At 43.4% G+C, this 23,087-nt stretch overlaps 1 protein-coding gene across 6 annotated transcripts in view; it reads right to left on the bottom strand.

Annotated features, from left to right (window-relative positions):
* The window catches only part of LOC140361217 (cell adhesion molecule 1-like), a 222,880-nt gene extending 201,035 nt beyond the window's left edge, over window positions 1–21,845 (bottom strand). For all 6 annotated transcript variants that reach the window (XM_072446946.1, XM_072446948.1, XM_072446950.1 and 3 more), the window contains exon 1: window positions 21,743–21,845. In XM_072446946.1, the coding sequence (XP_072303047.1) occupies window positions 21,743–21,815 (73 nt within the window). In that variant the 5' untranslated portion in view covers window positions 21,816–21,845. The remainder of the gene's footprint in view (window positions 1–21,742) is intronic.
* Window positions 21,846–23,087: the final 1,242 nt, after the last annotated feature.

Genomic DNA, 23,087 nt, shown 5'->3' with positions numbered 1-23,087 from the left:
CTGTGAGGAGAGTTTAAACTTACAAACGTGTGATATCGAACAGATCTTTAATATTTGTGTTAGTTGACAATGGGGATGTTCAGAGTTAACCGAAAACATTTTGCAGAGTTTCGTTTTCCTCGTTTTCTGTGTATACTTACAAAGTCCAATTTCGCCATCAAGGCCATGCCATACAAATCTGAAGTCTGTGAAACAGTTGTGTGAAACTCCAATAATAGTGGATTTATCTCATAAAGACTGAGCAAACCTGAGTGACACTGCAGTATTTAGGGACTAATATTAATCATACAAGGTTTATTCATCGTGGAGCTCATGTTGGTGAAGAAAACTGTGAATTTCTTGCCTAACTTTTGCCTTAAATGAGAAACTATCGATCTCTCAACAGCTCAGGCTAAGATAAGTGGCGAACGTTCACGCCTCATTTAAGAGCATATAATCTTGAGTTCTTTATTCACACCTAAAACAACGCTTATCTGCTTTTATTAATTTGTGCTCTGTTAACATAATCGGTTTACCAGCTAGCACAGATTGAAAACATGCATTTCCTGGTTGACGATATTTCTCTTGGTGAATATAACGTTTTGGCCCTTTTCACATTAGCGCCCGGCCAGTTCCGGTCGCCGTAAAAATAAAAAAAAGTCCTTCGCTTCTCGTTCCATTCATTCTCTGTGGGAATTAGCTGAGTTGTACGCTAATAAATCAAAGTAAAAACGATCTCACGGTGGAGAGCGAGTCACAGATGGAAAATCACTGGCAGCATGTTCAGTCTTTTACGTACAATGTAAATATGTCAACAGAATAAGGCAACCGGAACTAGCCGGTCGGTTTCGTGAAGCGTCTATACAGCGTCTGGGCCTCATTGGCTAGCATACAGCAAAAATATTTAGATTGGTTGTCCCAAAACCTCCGTCAGCTAGGCAACCTCATAGACATTCATAGGTACAACATTCTCAATCTCTTAATCTGCCTGTTGCTCAAACTCTATTACGGTACTTGACTCGCCAATGTTAGCCGGAGTCAATGTTTAGCATTCCTTTACGTACAAATGAATGGTCAAGCAAGTAATTTATCAGCTTTACTAACCATTAACATGTAAAAGATGTTTAGTGTTACTTGATTCTTACCGGAACATAACATCAGAAATCTATACCTAGAGTTAGTAGATTCCAGTTTTACACACTTACGATTATCTAAAATAAAACACCAAAAAGGTTTACACACTCTTGACTTTAAATGAGGCTTTGACCTAAATGCAATCGATGGGTTAGTAACAGTCCAAATCCTCTGTATATATAAGGAGAAGGTTAAAAAGGAAGGTTAAAAATCCAGATGGTACTGAATCTGAATCAAACATACTTCTTTTCAGCGAAGTTTGTCCATATAATTAAATTTCGCAAGAACTAATTTGGACAGATAACAGCTTTGAAAAGAACACCAATATAGATTATGAATCAACACGGGTGATACATTTGATCTTAACCGTTTAGTTTCTTAGCAACCCACCTTCATGAGCTTTTTGTAGCAAACCTGCCCTCCTTGGGGAAAGAAATGAACTTGAAAATTCTAGTCAAAAGCAGAAATCTCGTTGCTGGGATTGAAAGGTAGGCTACAGTTGTTGGGGTGATGGAGATGGAGAAGTAGACTCCACATGCCTGACCAGTATGTGAGTGAGTTGTCCTGAATAAAGCATGACCAGATCGAGAAAGAAAGATAAATACTAGAAGAGCTTTCCACTATCACCGGGCAAAGCTGAGAACCTTTCGGAGTTCTTGCTTCTAACTTTACAAATCGCTCGTGTCGCAGTTTTAGTTCATTTTACTGATCTTGATCATTTCGTGATGTTTTTTAGTGTAACATTCATGCGTGGAGTAAGGGCTGTCAATCAAGTTTTAATTGACTCAAGATGCAATTCTTTCAATTCGTCAGCGTGGGTTATTATAATCGAGAGGGCTTCGGACGATCCTCCCAGTGACACTCATGGAAACTGAAAGCCTGTCTTGTTTATGTTCACAAATCTTGCAATCTCTTTTGTTTTGCCATTATGTTCACTCCTTGAGTTGTGTTTTTGTTTCAGTCTGGGTTTTTTTTTGCCCATAACTTGGCTTTAAAAGAGTGTAGTGTGAAACAGGGATGGGTCGAACTCACGACCTGGTATAAGAGTTCTGCACTCTGCCACGAGCGGCTCATTTCATTCTCTTTTTACTTGAGTTATCCTCCATATTTTGCACGTTCTGTAACAATATGTTAAAACTAAAAAAATGACAAAGTGTGCAAAGTAGAAAAAGGTTGAAATGTAGTCTTTTTCTAGGATGGAACACTCCATAATGAGAGATTACACCAAAGTGTGAACAAAATAATAATAATACGAATACCCTAATAATTATCATCATCATAATTCTAATCATAATTGGGCTAAAATAGTATCTGTTAATATTTAATTGGATTAGATATGTAGCAGAAGTATTTGGTAAGCAATTTACCATCATGGTTGGCCTGTAACGAGACTATATTTGAATAACATATTAATAAGGTTTTAAACCACACTCAGAAAGAGATAAAACAAATTGTAGTAAATATGTTTACATCAAAACTTGATGAACATATTTCATAAAATATAGATAGAACAACACTATGCAACATCTTAATCATATGCCCCCCGGATATTTTCCACTTTCACACTTATTCATTTATTTTTCTTTACAGCGTTAATGCTTTGTCTCTGTAACACGATATTAAAATTCTCTCATATCAGTTGTATTTGCAATAACTCCATGGCTGATGCATGTAAATTATTAATACATAATGCGTTGAACATTTCCCTGGTCTGATCGGCCTGTTAAGGTTAGACACGCTACAGAAAATGGCCTTTCTCCAGACTCGACTTAACCACAAGTAGACGTGTTAATAACCTCAATTGTCAAGCTATTTTTATTAGAGCTCCTCTGAGGCCTATGCTGACCAATCGGCTGCACCATTACCTCTATGCATATTTCAACGCTTTGCAATCTGTGGTATGCGGGCTTCCTTTAGTTCTCAAGATTCTTTTGCCTGGTTTGGAAGAGTTTAAGGACAATTTATGTTGCATTTGTATTGTCATTGGCCGTTAAACATGCTCTTATATCTTTACTTTAGCATCTCATGTTTTAGAACTCTATTTAAAACAACATTACTTTTTTCCATTCACGCGTTCCCTCATAAGGATTTTGGTGCTAGCACTTTAATAATCAAAAGCTAGCTTGCCCTGACATGCAGTTGTAATGAACGTGATTTGATGGCAGGTGGTAAAGCTGGGCGCGGTGGTGCGAGTAAGCACCGTGCAGAAAGCAGTCTGTGTAATGCAGCGCCGCAGTGCAGACGTGATCCCAGTGACCAAGAGGTAACACCAGTGAGTCTTCTTTGAAACGCCTCATTCACCACTGGTTTATTTTATAAAGCACCACGTCTCTGCTGTCCATATCCAGACCAGTGACTGACCCTCCCTCTGTGTAAAGGGGAGAGGAGCAGAGAGGAGGGACACAGGAGGGGCACAGAAGGAGCAGAGGAGGGACAGAGGAGGAGCAGAGGAGGGACACAGGAGGAGCAGAGGAGGCGCAGAGGAGGGGCACATAAGGAGCAGAGGAGGGACAGAGGAGGAGCAGAGGAGGGACACAGGAGGAGCAGAGGAGGGACACAGGAGGGGCACAGGAAGAGCAGATGAGGAGCACAGGAGGAGCAGAGGAGGAGCAGAGGAGGGGCACAGGAGGGGGGGCAGAGGAACAGAGGAGGAGCAGAGGAGGGGCACAGGAGGAGCACAGGAGGGGGGGCAGAGGAGGGACAGAGGAACAGAGGAGGAGCAGAGGAGGGACACAGGAGGAGCAGAGGAGGGACACAGGAGGGGCACAGGAAGAGCAGAGGAGGAGCAGAGGAGGAGCAGAGGAGGGGCACAGGAAGGGCAGAGGAGGAGCACAGGAGGAGCAGAGGAGGCGCAGAGGAGGGGCACAGGAAGGGCAGAGGAGGAGCACAGGAGGAGCAGAGGAGGGGCACAGGAGGAGCACAGGAGGGGGGGCAGAGGAGGGACAGAGGAGGAGCAGAGGAGGCACAGAAGAAGGGGGGCAGAGGAGGGACAGAGAGCCCTCAGAGGCTTCTATATTTGATGTTGCACAGATGCATGAGGAGAAAACTAGAGGCTGTCCTGTAGCACCAGCCCCTCCTGAATGCTGCTCAAAGAGACAGAAAGGACCTTTTCCTCTGTGAGCTTTGGGATAGGTTAGGTTCCTGCTGCAGGTTTTCCAATGATCACTGCTGACTCATGCGTGTGGGGCCGGTCTATCTATCTGTCTATATATCTGTCTAATTATCTATCTGTCTATTTGCAGAGGCGCGAGTCTTGTGGCAGTGGACGTCTTCAGGCACAAACCAATCAAAGACAGTCACAGTCTGTAAAAGCTTATTTTAATGACACTGGCCTTTAAAAATGAAATGAAACATGTATATCAAACTGTCATCATAACTGTAATATTGGGTTGGTTAAGGCCATGTATAAGCTAGTAAAATGCATGTTTTATTGTTTTATGTTTCATCAGGTGTAATACTTTCTCATGGCCACGGGGGCATGGATTTATTTGTTATCTTCAAAGGGGGCGCACCAGAAAAAAGCACTGGCGACTAAACCAAAACTAAACCAGAACTAAAACATTGAAAGAAGGTTAACACTGCTTTAAACCAAGATTATACCAAGGGCTAAAACAGGACCATACAAAGGATTAAACCAGAATTAATCTAAATCTATTCCAAATATTAGACTAAATTGAGTTAACCAGGTCTCATCTCAATATGAAATATCAGTAACTCTTTTAATGTCCTTAATAAAGACTTACTTAATAAAGACTTACTTAATAAAGACTTACTTAATAATGACGTCTTGTTACCTAAACCTCTCCTCTCATAACAGTATATACGTAGCAGCCCTGTGTTCCTTAGCTACAGCTCGTATTGACGTGTTTGTGAGCGGTGTGCAGGTGCATGATGGGAAACCACTGGAGGGGATCACACAGAGGACAGCCCAGTGACCCAGAACAACCGCGACGCATCGTGGCATTTACCAACTGCATACAGCCTTTGAAAACGCCAGCTTCACTCACGGCATATAGGCTAAGGAAACATGGAATATGACGGCAGTTCAAGATGGGGTTTTGTTTCCATTAGTTACCGTGGCGTCAGTGTCGCTCCTCCTGCCTCCTTGGGTTATTTAAACTAATGTAATAAGACTAAGTCTGTGTGGAATCCTGAGAAAAGACTGCACCGTGCAAAGGCCACACGGATTAAATTAACTTTTAATTAGATTAACACAACAGATTAAAAAGAAATACATTAAAATCAGAAAAAAGACTTAAAATAGAAGGGTGCAGATAATATGACAGTAGGGGTGTCAAGATTATTATGTTAATTGTTAAAATAATAATAGAAGCCAAATAAAGTATTTTTAATTCAATCTATTGTCCAAAAAATAGACCTAAACATAAATAACTTTATTTATTTGGCTGATATTGTCATGTTTAACTTTATTTTGTCTTTCAGAAAGTTCAATTCTGTGAACCCGGTCACAAACATGAGGAATAATGTTAGACCACGGGAATGAAAGAAAATGACTGTTGTTGAGTCACAGTCTCAATAATCATGAATAATCAATCATTAAACTATGATCATTTCAATCATTTTAACACTAAAATTGCATATTGTGACGTCCCTAAATGAGAGGGGGAAGCCTCATATCCCTCACTACAAACATTCTTTGATGAATGTGAATAATCTACAAACAATACAAACTATCTTTGCTTGAACAATGTTGTGACTGTTGTGAATAAAGTAATAACTGGGGTTAAAAGCCAAGCTCAGATCATAGTTGTATGAAGTGGATTTGGATTAAAAACAATTTTTTTAATGCTGAAACTATTGCTAAAATAATTTAAAAGTACTTTGATTAAAGTGCACAAATTACCTGTTATGAACTGTAATGCAGGAACATTTGGGGCCATTTTAGTGTTAACAGGGGCGCAGCAGAGCACATCTTGCAGTCGGCATAATGGATGACAGCGCAGGGGGTGGAACTCTAAACAAGAGGCGTGATTATGCCAAAATATGAGGTGGAGTAAAGCAAACTGAGGGCGTGGTCTGGTGCATTCTGGGAATGGCCAGAATCGTAACAAAAAAACTTCAGAACTAGTGCACTGGATGTTACTGTCCCCACATGGAGGAGACAGAATACAATCAACTTTCATGTGGTTTTTATTTCCACACTCACGTAAACAGCGCGGTGCCATTAAAGCTCTTTGCTGGACACCTCCACCTCCCGTGTTGGACACGTGTTACTGCACAGACTGGACCAGACTGGACCAGACTGGACCAGACTGGACGGTGCAAACTTTCATGTGCTCAACTCAGAGAGGAACGTGTTTAAGAAACACAGTCACATCACATTCACCCCAAATCCTTGTCCCAGTCTGCGTAAAACTGGTCCACTTTTTCTAATTGGTCAGATGTGCAGGAAGCAGGTAAACCAGCTCAGACATACAGTGGAGACAGTGTTCTCTGCATTGCACAAAAACAAGGCTCCGAGGCTGCATTTCAATATTTTATTTTATCATTTATTTTATTTTTTACATTTTAAAACATGAAATCAAACAATGTTATTTCTTCTGTCTTTGCCTGTATATGAGACATGACAAACATCTCCCACAGGGGGCGCTTTTCAGTGCCACAGTTCTCAGTCATTGGTTCACTATATGGACTGGCACCTCCCACTCCAGCCTCCAGTTGCCAAGTCCAGCCTTTTTACGCCAGTGTTAAGGTCAGCAAGGTACCAAAATAACACCATGGCCCCGCCCCCAGGGAAAGGCTCCCATTAACCCTACTGCCACAGGCTGATTTATTTATTTATTTTTATACAAAATACATAGTAATTCTGTGGCAACTTTCACAATGCCAATCAGGGTACTATATCGCATCGGCCCACAAGCTGGTTTCGGCTTCAGAATTGTTCATAGCAGCTTTGGTGCTTCATAAAAAATGGAATGGTATTACAACCTCAGCCAGTATGTGCATCTGCACTTCTACAAATGCCAGACTAGTTTTTCACTTTTGGAAACTTGACTCGTGCATTATTTAAAATATTTCAGGGAATGTATTGCAGTTCCTAATAATATTGAACCATAATACAAATAATTGTATTTTTTGATTCATTGTTGGTGAAGTATTGCAGTTTTTATTAAAATTGAATTGCAATATCTCCTTTGTCGCAATATATTGAAATATATATTGTATTGGGCCTTATGAAGAGTGATTGTATCCTATTGTGGCAAAAGCCCAAGCTCTAATGCCAATTCGTATTAACATTAGTTGAAACTGCTCTATTATAAAGACCATTACCGGGGCTATCATTATTTTCTCTCCACCCCAGCTTGAACTAATATAAAACGTAGATATATGTGAAACAACAAACTAATAATAAGATGATAATAAAAACTAAGTATAAATGATTTTACTGCACCACAGGACAATTAAAACTGGTAAACCCCCATTCACTTTCATTCCCATATGACCAGCTTTACTACAACTTGAATTATGGATGGCTCTTTTCTTTAACTGCCTGACCTAATTTCCTTATGGTTTATTAATTTTGGAGTACAGAATGCATTAAAATCAAACGTTGAAATCTTAAATGAAATCTGCCAAGGGTGACCTTTTCTTTAGCGCAAGACTGAACAAGGATTGGTTTGCACTGGCTTTGTGCTAAGCCAAGTGTAATTACGTACTTAAATTGACTATAGTTCATTTATTGGGTTTTTTGTACCATAACTGGAAACAACATTGGGTGATATAATGTCTAATAGATCATATCGCACTTGTTGGAAGGAAAATGTTTGGCTTTGTTGCTAACGCCGCAGCGCCATGGCTTTGACGATTTGCTGTGTCTATCCTTTCTTCCCCCATTTCAACAACAAAAAAAGAAACAATGGAATATTGAGTAGTTTGTCTATGATTAGTAAAATATAAAAAAGCAATGGAAATAAAATTAAACTTGCCGCATAATCTCCCAAACAATGGTATGAGATGCTTTTATTTTGATAGGTTATATTCCATTCCATTCTCACAAAGAACTTTAATCACTTTTTTCTTGTAAAATTATCATAACATAGAACATTGAAGAAAACAAAAATCACATCGACTCCAGCAAATCAATTTGTTGCATCAATTTTTTCTTCAAAATTGATATAATGTCATTTTTAGTCAGCTGACTTCTGCAACCAAAGATGTGTATCCAATATCATGTCCAGTCACACTCACAAAACACAGTAACAAGCACTTTCTAATTGATGTTTACAACTTTGTCCACGTTAGCGCTGTGTCATTACCTAGCTTGTGCGCTCTTAGCTGAGTCACTCCGGGCTACAGACTCATTCATTGTAAACGCACAGCTCATCGTTATTTGACGTCTAGATTGCATTTACAGAAAAGCTTAGCTGCCGACACAGATAATCATCTCCTCAGGCTTCCAATCTCTAATATCATGTTTACATTCTGAACACGCATCAATGGGTGCGCGGCTTTTTATCGCTAATCACAGGTTGGCAGAACGCACCGCTCCATGTGGGTATAACTTTGGTACTTGAGTTACTTTTCAGTATATTTAAAAATGTTTCTTAGTTGGGTAACATCTTTTGACATTATTTCCCCATAGAGTAAGAATTATATATATTTTATTTGTATTGTTTTTATTGAAATACGCTCATAAAGATACATCAAAGTGGTTTAAGCGTCAAGCAACATGTTGGGAATGAGTTAGACCATATGTGACAAACTCTGGCCCGTGGGCCAAATCCGGCCCGCCAGACGTTTTAATCCGGCCCGCCGAACATTTCAAATTTATATTAAAAAAAAAATCTCTGTGTAGAACTGTAGATCAACTCTGAAGTTGTAATGCACATAAACTGAAGCACAGTATTGGTGAAATTACACTTGTTTTTCTAAACACATTTCAGTTTATGAAAACAAACGTTTTGTAATTTTTTTTTATCGATCCAGTAATTGCTTCAAAACAGAGTAGGCTATATAAAGCTATTTATTTCTTATATTTTTAATACTTTTATGTTTTACGTTATGTTCCGCCCGCGACCCAGCCTGAGCATCGAAATTTGGCCCGCGGCCCAAATGAGTTTGAAACCCCTGAGTTAGACTGAAGCTTTAAAGTTTCCCAATCTTGGTCACTTTTAAAAGAAACCGTAAATTAGTGCAAATATCTTGATGTAATATTTTATGGTCTCTTCTATCCCTGTATTAGCCTAACTGTCCATCATAGAGCGCCCCCTATATATTCTATTATGAATGCCTTCTTACCTAAATTTTTACCTCCCACTCAGCAGGCTTAGCAGAACATTGCTAATCTATCCTTTGGCTAGCTACTCCACTACTACTTTTAACCAATGCATGAAAAAAAAAAAAAAAACTGGAAAAATAAATAACCCAAATCCCGTCTTATGCTGGAACTTTTGAACTGGTAGCCAAGAGTTGAAAAGGCTGTGAACTTAAACATGATTTTTTTTTTTTTTTTTTTTTTTTTGAGAAAGTAGAAGCAAGCTCCAGCCTGTCTATCCGTGCCCACATGTGTGAAAGATTTGATCCAGAAATGGCTTTGACTCCTACTAACACAACACAAAGCTAATAATAATAATAATAATAACTTTTATTTATATAGCGCTTTTCAGTGACCCAAAGACGCTGAACATATATAAAAAAGGGGGGGGTATTTACAGACAGGGGGGGACAGCACGTACAGTACACATTAATATACAGATAAAATGAACAAGACAGAAGAAGTAGAGAGAAAAAGATGGGGATGTAACAGGGGGTAGAAGAGTAGGCAATGGGGTAGAGGAGGCTAGGGGTAGGGGAGGTCATAAGCTTGGGTGAAGAGGTATGTTTTTAGGCGGGATTTGAATGTTGTGAGTGAGGGAGAGTGGCGGACAGGTTGGGGGAGGGAGTTCCAGAGTCGGGGTGCTGTTCGGGAGAACGCTCTGTCGCCAAAAGTTTTGAGTCGGGATATTGGTGCAGTCAGGGTGAGAGAGGAGGAGGATCGGAGAGCTCGGGAGGGGCGGTGGGGGATGAGGAGGTCAGACAAGTAGGGGGGGGGGCAAGGTGGTGAAGAGCTTTGAAGGTGAGGAGGAGTATTTTAAAGTTTATGCGCTGCTTGATGGGGAGCCAATGGAGAGAGCGGAGAACGGGAGTGATGTGATCACGGGACCGGGTGTGGGTGAGGAGGCGGGCAGCGGAGTTTTGGACCATTTGGAGTCTGTGGAGGGAATGGGAGGAGATGCCAGTGAGGAGGGAGTTGCAGTAGTCAAGGCGGGAGGAGATGAAGGCATGGATGAGGGATTCAGCAGCGGGGAGGGTGAGGCAGTGTCGGATTTTGGCGATGCGGCGGAGGTGGAAGTATGAGGTCTTGACGATGTGGCTGACATGGGGAGTGAAGGAGAGGGTGGGGTCCATGATGACACCGAGATTGCGTACCAGGGTAGAGGGGGTGATGGTCAAGGTGTCGATGCTGAGTGAAAAGGGACCAGTTTTATTGAGAGTGGATTTGGTGCCAATGAGGAGGAGCTCTGTTTTGTCACTGTTCAGTTTGAGGAAGTTGAGAGTGAGCCATGATTTTATTGTAGAGATGCAGGTTTCGATGTGGCTGAGGGGAGGGTTTTGGGTGGATTTGGTGGTGAGGTATATCTGGGTGTCGTCAGCGTAGCAGTGAAAGTCCAGGTTGAGTTGGCGGAGGATGTGACCAAGGGGGAAGATGTAGCAGATGAAGAGGAGGGGGCCGAGGACTGAGCCCTGGGGGACCCCTGCGTTACTGGGGAGAGGGTGGATGAGTGACCGGAGAGGGAAATGAACTCTTGCCTGTTGGTGAGGTAGGATGTGAGCCAGTCAAGTGCAGCGCCCTCAACACCCAGTTGGCGCAGCCTTTGTAGGAGGATGGAATGGTTTATAGTGTCAAAGGCTGCGCTGAGGTCTAGTAGTAACAGGATGTTGAGGGCCCCGGAGTCTGCAGAGGTGAGGAGATCGTTGAGTACTTTGACCAGGGCTGTTTCAGTGCTGTGAAGTGGGCGGAAGCCAAATTGGAGGGGTTCATAGAGGTTGTTTGACTGGAGGTAGGTGTGAAGTTGGGCGGCGACGATGCGTTCCAGCGTTTTTGAGAGGAACGGCAGGTTGGAGATGGGGCGGTAGTTGGAGAGGTTGGCGGAGTCTAGGGTGGGTTTTTTGAGGATGGAGGCCAGTTTGTAGATGGAAGGAACATGGCCGAGGGATAAAGACTGGTTGAAGAGGGTGGTGAGATGGGGATGAGAGCAGGGAGGCAGGCCTTGGTTAGAGTCGTTGGGAGGGGGTCGAGAGAGCAGGTGGTGGTTTTGGAAGCGGTGATGAGGTCTATGATATGAGAGGAGTTAACAGAGGAGAAGGTAGTGAGGGGAGGGAAGGGTGGGTGGTCAGGGAGAGGGGGGGGCAGGGGTGGGGGTGGTGATGGAGTTAATGGAGACGGCAGTCATGGAGCTGTTGATTTTGGAAATTTTGTCATTGAAGGCAAAGAGGAAAGAGTTGCAGAGGTCAGGGGAGGAGGGTGGAGTGATGTCCGGTGGCTGGAGCAGCTTGTTGACGGTGGAGAACAGGGTGCGAGGGCTCCGATGGGAGCTGTTTATGAGGGTGGAGAGGTGGGCAGATTTGGCGGCTTGGAGAGCGTCACGGTAGGAGGAGATGTGTAATTTGAAAGCTTCGGCGTGGACGGTGAGGCGGGTTCTTTTGAGGAGTCGTTCGAGTTGGCGGCCAGTCTGCTTCATGGTGCGGCGTTCAGGGGTGTACCAGGGGGCGGGGTTGATGTATGAGACGGAGGAGGTTTTCCAGGGGGCTAGGAAGTCAAGGGAGTCGGAGAGGGTGGTGTTGAGCATGACAGCATAGTCGTCGGGGGAAGAGGGGGGGGAGTCAGGGGGGAAAGCAGAGGATATGAGCTGGGAGAGCGTGAGGGGGTTGACTGACTTGATATTGCGGTAGGTGATGGTGCGTTTTTTGGGGTTGTGGGGCGAGGGTAGTGGGGCGGAGAAAAGGATGCAGAGATGATCAGAGAGAGGGAAGGGGAGGGGGTGGGGCTTAGATATGGGTAGGAGAGAGGAACAGACTAAGTCCAGAGTGTGGCCTTTGGTATGGGTGGGGAAGTCAATGTGTTGGGTGAGATGGAAGCAGTCCAGGAGAGAGAGGAAGTCGGATGTCAGTGGGGCGTTGGGGCAGTCAATGTGGATGTTGAAGTCACCAGTGAGTAGGAGGCGGGCAGAGAGAGAGGATGCGATGGTGAGGAGTTCGGACAATTCAGTGAGGAAAGAGGGGTGGGGCTTTGGGGGACGATAGATCAGGATAGCGGTGATAGAGTTGGGGAGGGAGAAGGCGAGGTATTCAAATGATGAGATGGATGGAAGGTTGAGGTTCAGTTCAGTGATGGATGTAGATTTTTTATGAATAACAGCAAGACCTCCCCCACGCCCGGAGAGGCGGAGGCGGGGTTTGGCAGTGTAAGTGTAGTTGGAGGGAGTGGCTTGGTTGAGAGCATAGAAGTCCAGGGGCTGTTGCCATGTTTCACAGAGGAGAAGCAGATCAATGTTATTGTCCAGTAGCAGTTCAGATATAACAGGTGATTTGTTGGAGAGGGAGCGGCAGTTCAGCGGGGGTGCAGGGGTGGGGGGGCGGAGGTTGCTGAGGTTGGCAGTGCGGCAGGTGGGGGTGACGGGTGGGCGAAAACTAGTCCAGAGTGAGGGGATAGGTGAGCCGTCGTTGGAGTGTTGGTTATGGGAGAGACCAGAGCCCCGGTGGATGTAGCGGGGCCGGCGAAGGATCCCAGCTGAGCTAGCTGCAGAGGCAGCAGCAGCTGGGAGACGGTGGTTATGGTTGAGGAGGTGAAGGTCAGCAGCGGTGTAGGTGAGTAGGCGAGAAGTTGGTGGAGCGGTGGCCTGGAGGCGCGGGAGTGATGGAGTCCGAGGAGGAGATGGAACGTAGCAGCAGATGAGAGTAATCCAGTTAGTATGTTGGCGGTGGCTAGAAGCTGGTTAACTAGAAGCTGGTGGGCAGAGAATTGTGAAAAAGCAGCAGTGGACCGGGTGTTGAAGCTGGTGGAGTGAGTGGCGTTGGTTGCCCCAGACCTTGTCTGCACGGCAGGGAGGCCCCGCGATACCATGACGGACCTCAGCAGGTGTTAAGCCAGCTGTTGGCTGGCGGCTAGGGCAGTAGATAGTCCAGGAGTGAGGGAGGAGATGAGTGATGGACGGTGCAGTAATGTCCGATGAAGTTAAGGAACAGGGATGTAGACAGAAGACAACACAGAGACGCGGGAACAAAACAAAACAATGGAAACGACTAACAAAACAAAGACGTTGGGACAGAAGCGGCAGTCCACATACCAGACGCCGGCGTTGCTCTAGCCCAATCAAGACGCATTTGAGTCCAGTTTTGTGACCAGATCGCCCCCGTCTGTGGAGCGGGGAAAGCAGAGAAACGGGGCTGTACCTTGGTTGAATGGGGCTGCTTTTCTCCGGGTGGAGCCAGTGCCCCGCTCTCCGTGTCTGCTCCTGTGGCGGGCTGGGGCCACACCTTCGCCCAGGTACAGACCTCCGGGGCGGCGGGTGCGGGAGCGCGGAGCCGGTGTTCGGGCGTGGAAACGCCGGTGCAGCGGAGGAGAAGCGGAGCCGCGTGCGGCTCGTGGCGGTGCGTGCGGCTCGTGGCGGTGCGTGCCGCTCGTGGTGGAGCCGGTGATCTGGCGTGGAAACACCGGTGCAGCGGAGGAGAAGCGGTGCCGCTCGCTCGTGGTGCGTGCGGCTCGTGGTGGTGCGTGCCGCTCGTGGTGGAGCCGGTGTTCGGACGTGGAAACGCCGGTGCAGCGGAGGAGAAGCAGTGAACAAATGAGGTTAATTTATCAACCTGGGCCGTGTCAGCACATGTGTAAGTTTACTTTTGCCGTCATTAGCTCTCTGGTCTTAAACTGTGTGGGTACTGCTGGTGGTATGTGGGCATTTTCAAGAGCAAACATGGGCAAGCTATGGCCCGCGGACCCCTACCAGCTATATATAAACAGTATTAAGACTGACAAGCCCTTTGAGCACACCTCATCCCCTCCGTAAGTGAATAAAAACACTACTTTTATATTATGATGCCGTTACATCGAGCTCAGCGTGCAGTATAGGTGACTATGACTGACACTTGATCTGGGACTGTGCTTTAGATTGTACGCCTAGAAAAAGAATAGTCCCTTTTTGGTCATAATTAATGTTCTTAAAGATTTTGATTCAATTTTGTTCACTAATGATGCTGGGATAGCCAAATATTTACAGAGGCATTTATTTGAGTATGCGCACAAAAGCGGTCCATTAGTCTACATAAAGTACTTTGAACTCTTTAAGTAGATGTTTCACTATTTGTTCTACTGAATATATTTACCACGACCAGGCACGCAAAAGAAGCCACCCCCCCACAATTAGTAAGATATGTCAAAACATTGATAATATTGCAATTGTTGTTTTGGAGATATTAAAAATTCAATTAAAGTCTATCATTAAAACAGTAGCAATGTTCAAGTAAGCACTGGATGTGGCTGAAATCAACTAATACAAATGTTCCGTTGCGTCGAAAGCATCATTTTGCAATATTATAACAATAATTAGGCTATTTATAATGTATGCTTACACTGTACATGAGTAATAACTTAACTTGTCAAATCCAACATTGCATACTTAATTATTCATAAAGTTACAGGATCAACTGAAAACTGAAAGATTGGAATCATCTCACAAACAAGGATAGAAACCGTCAATATTTCAACTCTTTTATCATCCATTCATATTTTTGTGACATACTTGAACTTCAAAAATGCCAAATTAAACATTGAGATATTCATTTTTGTTGCCTACCCTTAATTAACTACATTTGACCCATCCTTCAATGTCGCTGGGACTATCGCCAAGTTCATCGTAGTGACGCTCCGATTAAAAGGCATCGCGTCGTGTTACAGGTTAGCGCAAGTAGGTCTGTTGTGTTGGATTGTTACAAAGCGTGACAGGAGAACTATAACCAATCAGCTCTGACACACTTTTTGGCACCATTATGTCGCCGTATAGCAAGATCTATATATGATTCGTATAGCATGGACGGCGCTATGTTGTTAGCCGTGCAACAGAATACAAAAACGGGGGGGGGGGGGGGGGGGGGGGGGGGGTAGCGCTAGAATCAAAATACAGTCTAGACACTAAATTTGATAGAACTCATTTGCAAGCTTAGCCGCACCACGCAATTTAATTTCAGCATCCAATAGTGTACAGGGTTTAATCACACTTTAACAGCTTAAATCATATTAGATTTACTTGCCGTTGGACTCCAGCCAAACTGCTTGGAATTTCTCCTATCTCCTTTCACTTGTCGTCCAAATCCGGGTGTTAATGATTCTACCAATGTTATGTAACCTGGATGTTCCTGTTTACGACACGACTCATTTTTACATTTGTGCCCAATGCGCTGAGTAAATTATATGAACTTATTTTTTATTACTTGAGCCTTTGAATCGTGGTTTGAGGCGGCACTTTGTAGTTCAAACTTTGGAAACATCCGTGCTTCTTTGATCTAAAGTGGGACATCTCACACCGCGTTTGTATGAAAACTTTAAAGCAGATGTATTATTGGTGTGTTTTCATTGTTTTAAATCAGAGTTGAACTTTAAGAACGACCTTACGTACCCTTTAAAGAATCAAAACTAAAGATGTCACTATAAATAACACGGAACATGTTAAAGAGTATAATTTGATGATGGTATTTTCATTTCATCCCAACCTACCATTTAAAATGACAATAAAAGGGCTGTACAGCTATTTTTACATCAATAATTAGCATGTAGGAGGTTTTTGGCTGTGTCAGTTCTTCCTCTGTGGGATTTTAGAGCCCTAGAAAATAAGCACCAATACTGTGGCTGTAGTCAACTAAAGACATTCTTGGTCGACCAAAGACATGTCATATCGACCAATTAGTCGAATAAACGGGGGCGCGGCAAACGAGGCAAAAGCTATCCAAACTATTGTGTATTTCTATGTATCCAACCCAAATTGCACTGGAGTTCATGCAAAAACAAAAATGCATAAAGAAAGTTAGATTAAACTCATGATTAATTCAAACATTTCCAGATAACTGACTACATATCTTCTTATTTTTGCTGTGGACCCATATAAATCCTTTTAATCTAAATAAAACAATTAGTCGACGAATACAAATTTTGGTCGACTAAAACACCATTGACCAATCAGAATCAGAAAAGGGTCCAAAAGGTCACTAAACTAAACCCTAAACTAAAGCTTGACTAGGACAAGCCTAGAACAGGACAACACTCAGTCGACAACATGAGGAATAAACCGGAATCAATTCAGGACCAAACCATGACAAGGGAGAACAATTAAAGGACAATTAAACTATTAAAGGACCTGTACTCGATGTTTAACCACGAGGGAAGAACATGTTCCAGAATTAATTGTTTGTCCGTCCTTTCACTCTAATGTGAAACAACTGTCTGGAATAATTGGGTAGGTGTTTCTTTCCAAAAAAATCTCATCCGGCAATGTTTCTAATTGAATATCATCTGTTCCTGGCAGTTTCTTCCTTATGGTTCCAACAAAATGCTCCATCAAATGTATTCATGGGTCCGAAGTGGCATGAAACACTTGTTGCTATAGCCATATCGAGGACAGAAACTGATATGCCAACAAGTCTCAAAAGAAAGGATTATTATTCTATAACATACGAAAAATCCTGTTTGTCACCACAAAATAATGCAGTCATGATGAAACAGTTTACGTACAGACTGGGCGGTGAGCACTTTGTTTCAGGTAGTTAGCAGCTGGCTAACACTAATTTAAACTACAACCACTACCATGCTACGTTTATTACCATGCTAATAAACATTTGACTTAACTTGAACCTGTTTCTCACTTTCCAGGGGGTATATTTTAGTGTCAAAAGTCTGTGTTCTTGAATGCTTTGGGAGTTCGCTTCTGTGGATGAGATAGCCAGACGTAAATGTCCGCTAATTTTGCTTTTGAGTGTTGTCAGCGATTCGCCGGGCTGTTGATGAGGATAACACCCAAAACTTCTGTCAAGTCTCAAAGTATCGCCGCCTTTACATTTTCAGTGCGATGCGCTATTTTTCAAGACTTTCTGAGAGCGGAGATAGGCTACAACACACGGTGAAGTCCTCAAAATGATGACGACGACAAATACGTGACTGGAACAAATGAATCGTTGACGTCATTCAGTGTCTGCCTTTTTACAACAGTTAAAAAAAACTAAACTTAAAGGTGGAATGGACGATTTTTTCTAGCAAATTTTTTAGCATATTTCCTCGTGGCGTGGATAAATCATTTGTCCTGCCACGTATCAATCATAAAACGCACCTATCGCTCACCTGCAGCCGCGTGCGGTTCGTGCCCACGTTTCCGCGTGCCTAAGCGCATGGATCTATCATAATATAGTTCCCTCAGTGTACGGGACAAAATGAAGACGGAGAAAGACAGTTCGAGCTGAGGCAGAAGTGGACAGAAATCTACGGGAGACGAGCGATGCGATGCGCTCCGTTGCGCTAATAAACAAACGCACGTGTGTGTTGTATCAGTCCGCAGGGGCGAGTGCGCATGCGCACTTCCGCCTGCGTTCTCAAATCGACAAAAAATCGTCCATACCGCCTTGAACTTTAAGGCCCTTTGAGCAAACTGATGCACTGAAAATGACTTCACCATGTACAAAGATAGGCCGCAAATAAATGATGCTACACATTTTTTTTGTTGTTGCTATTTTTAAACTAGCAGCCACATATTTTTCTCCCTAAATGTATCCACCGCTGCTTATAACAGACATATCACTTTTGGACAGTTAAATATGATTCGGAATTCCTGGAGGAAAATGTTATCTCTTTAGGGGCAGGGGAGCCACGCTTGCCCTCTGAAACATTAAAAGAAAAAGGCTGCTGGCCGGGTGCACTGAGCTGTGAAGACTTTCTCTCATAAATCCATTTCATTTGGAGTGATTTGAAGACAAGTTGAGGTGTGCCAAAATGGGAACTTATAAATCGTATAGCATGGGCGCAATCAATTAACGGTCACACTTTTAGCTTGCACTTTTTATTTTTCTTCTTCTTCTTCATCTCATAATAACGTTTGTGTGAGTGAAAAGCAAACGGGGGGAGCGAGAAGGGGCTGGGAGCATCCTGCAGCGCTTAGCACGAAGTCGAGCCTAGCTATACAGTATGGGCCACGAGTAAATAATTGATATGCTTTGTGCAAGAATGCCCCGAGCTTTGTTGGAAATCACTGGAACCGTTTTTTTCCCCGTTGCTCAGCCCGCAGACAATTACGCTATGCAGTGCCATGAAGTACAAATAAACTTACGGAGACAATCTAAGGATGATAATTGCACTTGCGGTTGTTTTATAGTTTGCGTTTTGAAACTAGTCCTGGGACATTAACGTTTAAGAAAGTATTGAAAAATTAAGGGGGGAGAAAGGTCTGTAAATGGCTAAACTTAAGATATACCTATATTTCTTTCTTTCTTCCTTTTTTTAATGCTACGGACTTCCACACATTTTAAAACATTAACAAAACAAGTTATATAAAGAGACAGGATATGTTGTTGCTTTCCACCAAAAAAATCTATAAACTAAATAAAAGCAGTTTTACAATTTACATCCAATAGTAATTCATTGTGCTGCCCTATTTAATACACAATTCAACCCGTAGATACTGGACATTTTGTGATTGTGATGCAATAAAACATTGTGTACAGTTTTCCTGGATAATCCTCAAATGTCCCTTCTTGTCACTGTCACCAAAAACAAAAGATTGGAATTAGAGGGGCTTAAATCTACCAAAGCCATGTTGGTGGTGCTGCGTCTTATCTTTTGGGACAGATTGCTATTAGGCTAATGGACATTACATGCGCGCGGTTACGTAATTGTGTTAGCGCTGCGCGGGGTGAGCGATTCGTGCGCATTTATCAGAAGGCAAATGACGAGGATACTAAATTGCGCAGTCCGCTATTAGGCCTTGCACTGTGAGGTACAGCTCGCATTGTGTCGTGGTCTCAATATCTGGATAGCTCATTTAAAATAATAGGATTAGCATTGTCAGGTAATCAGCTATTATTGCACAAGCTACACCGAAACTATTACCTTTTGCTGGTCTTGTATCTATATAAAACATGAAGCGTCTTTGGCAGGATATGTTTTGATACAGTGGAGTTTAATTGCATTGAAGTTGTCTTGCAGTAGCCAGTAGTAGTAGTAATAGTAGTAGTATTAATCAAAAGCAACAGCAACCACAACATGCAACACTTAACAGAAACATGAACCACCTTAGACATGGTATGTTTTGATATTGTGGTATTTGATTATAATATAGGTTAGTACACCAGTATTACTAGTAGAAGTAGTAGTAGTAGTAGTAGTAGTAGTAGTAGTAGTAATTGTTGTTGTTGTAATACCAGCAGTAGCAACAATAATGTCAAGAAAGTCGTACCCAGTCATCTTAACTTTCTAAGAACATTCACACACGACCGTGGAAAACAAGCATATTGAAGTTTTGCTTCTTTAATCCACATAGGGTCATTAACTTGATTGGAACCATTATGAAATGCAGAAGAAGAAAAAAACTCATTCAAAGCAGGTGATTAGTGTGCTGCATCGAAAGACATTCATCAAACTGTCATATTCTATCAGCTCATCTATCAATGAACATAGTGTGCACTATTATGTAGCCTACAGTCATTTCTAATTACTCAGGAATAAAGCATTAGTCCAAAAGAATTACTGCAAGTCCAAGCACGTCAAAGCAGGACCAAACAAAGTCTAAACCAAGACTTACACAGTATAAAAACAGGTAAGACCCAGAATAAAACCAAGACTATCTCTAAACAACGATTCAAACTAAATGTCTATGAACTAAACCAGGACTAAATCAAGAAGTCTGGGTTAAAAACAGACCAAAATTTCCATTGTAATAAGTGTGGGTACATGTATGTACATTACAGCATATAATCAGTGGAAATGTGTGATTTAAAAAAAAAATCTACAGCCAGATTTCTCTATTTTGGCCGAAGAAACAATATTTCCCCTTCTTTACTGTTGGAAGGTCTCAACGTGGTCAAAAACTGGGACAACTGGGACATATTTTGTACAAAACTGGGTTTTGAATACCTCCGCGGGGACATGGGACACAGGGCTCAAAACTGGTCCCAGGTAAATAGGGACATCATGCTCTTCCTACCCATGTAGCATATCAGGATTTAACCGGAACAGGACTGTACGACTATAAACCATCCCAAACACGGACTAAATCAGGACTAAAGCGTGACTAAAACGTTGGAAATGGCAGAATGGACTTTGGTATTTCAAACATCCAGTGACCGGCCCCACTGAAAACACATTGTCGCTGGGGTCCTTTGGGTGGCACGGCAGTGACCACTGCCCTGACCACTGCCCACCCCCTCCCGCATGCCACGTCTTTCCTATAGCCTACTACTCCTACTATGCAAGGACTGAGCTTGCGCCCTCTCATCTTACACGCTATAATTCACATTCACAACACTTTTTTCACACAAAACCACGCAGCCCGCTAACTCTGAGAAAACCCACTCGGCAACATCCCCTAATCCGTCTGGAAAAAAAAGAGCCAGGCGTGAAAAGTCGTGTCGCAGTTTGCAGCTTATCGCGTCCTGCCTCCCCGCGTCACGTCACTAAAAGACCCGAGCGGCTCCTTTGATGTTTTGTTCACGCATGACGTCGCTACGGCAAATCCCCCGCGCGCGAGGAGCACACGCACGGCCCCGCGAGGCACTGGCAACGCCGCGGATGCGAGCGCGGTAGTTCAAGCGGCACGGAAAACAGCCTCCAAACAACAACCGGCGGCACTTTTTGGACACCGGCGACGTCTGAACGTTCAACTTTTGCCCAAAAAACACCTTTAAATGTGCGTGTTGAGTTGTTGCGTTGGGCTTTAACCGCGTCAAAAAGAGCCAAAGTGCCACTGTTTGGAAAGGAGCTCGCGGCTGTGGCGTAACGTGAGAGCGGCGGCAGCAGCACGCGCCACGCTAATGTTTTTGAGATGCTTTTTCTTTCTCTTTATTTTGATTTTTTTATTTATTTTTTTGCGGCTTCGCTACGGCTTCTCTCATCGTGATTTACCGCGGTCCAAGAAGCCAACAAAAGTATCCGAGCAGAGCGGTCCTGAGCCGAGACGTAAGCGGCGGAACCACCAGCTTGTTTTCCTCCGGTCTACCGCGGCTCTACAGCGGCGCATCACGGCCCCGCACTCCGCGTCCATCACAACGCAAACGGTTTTTTTTGTTTTTTTGCGTTCAAGAGTTGCGGCTTTTCTCACGAGGAAGCTGCGCGAAGTGATGCCCGCCGCGCACGAGCAACACATCCACAGCGCGTGTCCGGCCATCCAGCTCGTTCTTACATCCGGCCATTGAACTTTACGGACAGTTCTCCCGACTTGGAAAAACAACAGCATCCACCGCGGGCATACACAGTGTAGTCCGCGTTTACGCAGCAGAGGGGGGGGGGGGGGGGGGGTAACCGCGCTCTTCCCCGCCGCCGCGAGCACACAAAAACGGTAAAGTGGACATCCGGTAAAGGCTAAAAAGACAACGGGGGTCCTACCTTTTTGAAGAGCCGCGTGAAAGACGGTTAAAAAGAGAATAGTCGCAAGAGATCCGATGCGAGCGTGCGCCATGTTGGACACCTGCTTCTGTATGGAGAGGAGAGAGGGGCTGCTGCACCGCGCGCGAGCTGCTTCTGCGGCGCTAATGAGATGCGGGGGAGGCGGGGCTTGTTCACCATATTCAGAACGGGGGCGGGGCGGGGCAGCGGTCACGCGCGGCACCGCAACACGCGCGATTTATGGGCTTTGTGCCACGCGTTTAGTTTTTGCCGCGGAGCATTACGCACGGGCGAAGCAAAGGGGTGTTTAGGACAGGAAAGTGCCCCCGCGGATGAGGAAATGCGAATTTTAATCATGAAGAGGACACAAACACAATATTATTTTCTATGTTTGTGTGTTTAGTCATTAATAATAAAGTATGTACCGTATTTTCCGGACTATTAGGTGCACTTAAAAGCCTTTAATTTTCTCAAAAGAACGACAGTGCGATTTATGTCTGGATTAATTCATATGTCTTAATTTATGTCTCGTAGCAACTGTCAAAAGATTACGAAGAAAAGGTGAGGACCTTTCCGCGCATACTGCATTAATAAAGTTCAACTGACTGACTTATTTGACTGATTTGTTTCGCTTAATACACCTTATAGTCCGTTGAACTTTATATATGAAAAATGATGGAAAATAAACCATTCATTGACAGTGGGCCTATCCAGTGCACCCTATAGTGCGGAAAATATGAAAATAAAATATGGTAGTTTATTTATGCTGTCAACATTTTAAAGGAATTACAGCTCAATAAAACCAATAGGCATTGGGATTAAAAAAAATCATTCATAGCATTTTGAACTGCCCTGGGCTATTGTCAGTCTTGGCAATAGCTAATATTTTTTAACATGCAGCAGATGCGTTTTACTTTCTCAAAATATTGAATGGTGCACACATGTCCTTAAGTGCATCTCTACTCTCTCAAGTCTGTGCACAAAGAACATAATCCCGTGGCTATTATGTAAACTGTGTTATGTAAAAGTGCATTATAAAACAACTGTCTGTCGGTGCTATACTTAGCATTTTGGGAACCGTAGCCTAAAATGTTACCAAAAGAATAAAGTAATGCATTATTTTACTTGCGTTGCTTAGTGTAAAAAAAAAAAAAAAAAGAAGAAGAAACAATAAAAGAAGACAAGAAAGACATTAAAAACATATCTATCTCCATGGAGACAGTGTATGGACAGAAAACAAAATTCCTCAAAAACTCCTCTTCTCTGAGCACAGCTACTTCTTCTCTGAAAGAGTAAAAATGGCAAGTCGTCTTTTCACAGATCACACGCATAACGTCGACTTTCA

The sequence above is a fragment of the Eucyclogobius newberryi genome, unplaced genomic scaffold (assembly GCF_026437365.1).
Source record: "Eucyclogobius newberryi isolate DKJ021-1_F unplaced genomic scaffold, fEucNew1.0.hap1 SCAF_15, whole genome shotgun sequence".
Classification (NCBI taxonomy): Eukaryota; Metazoa; Chordata; class Actinopteri; order Gobiiformes; family Gobiidae; genus Eucyclogobius; species Eucyclogobius newberryi.
This window is presented reverse-complemented; position numbering and strand designations above follow the sequence as displayed.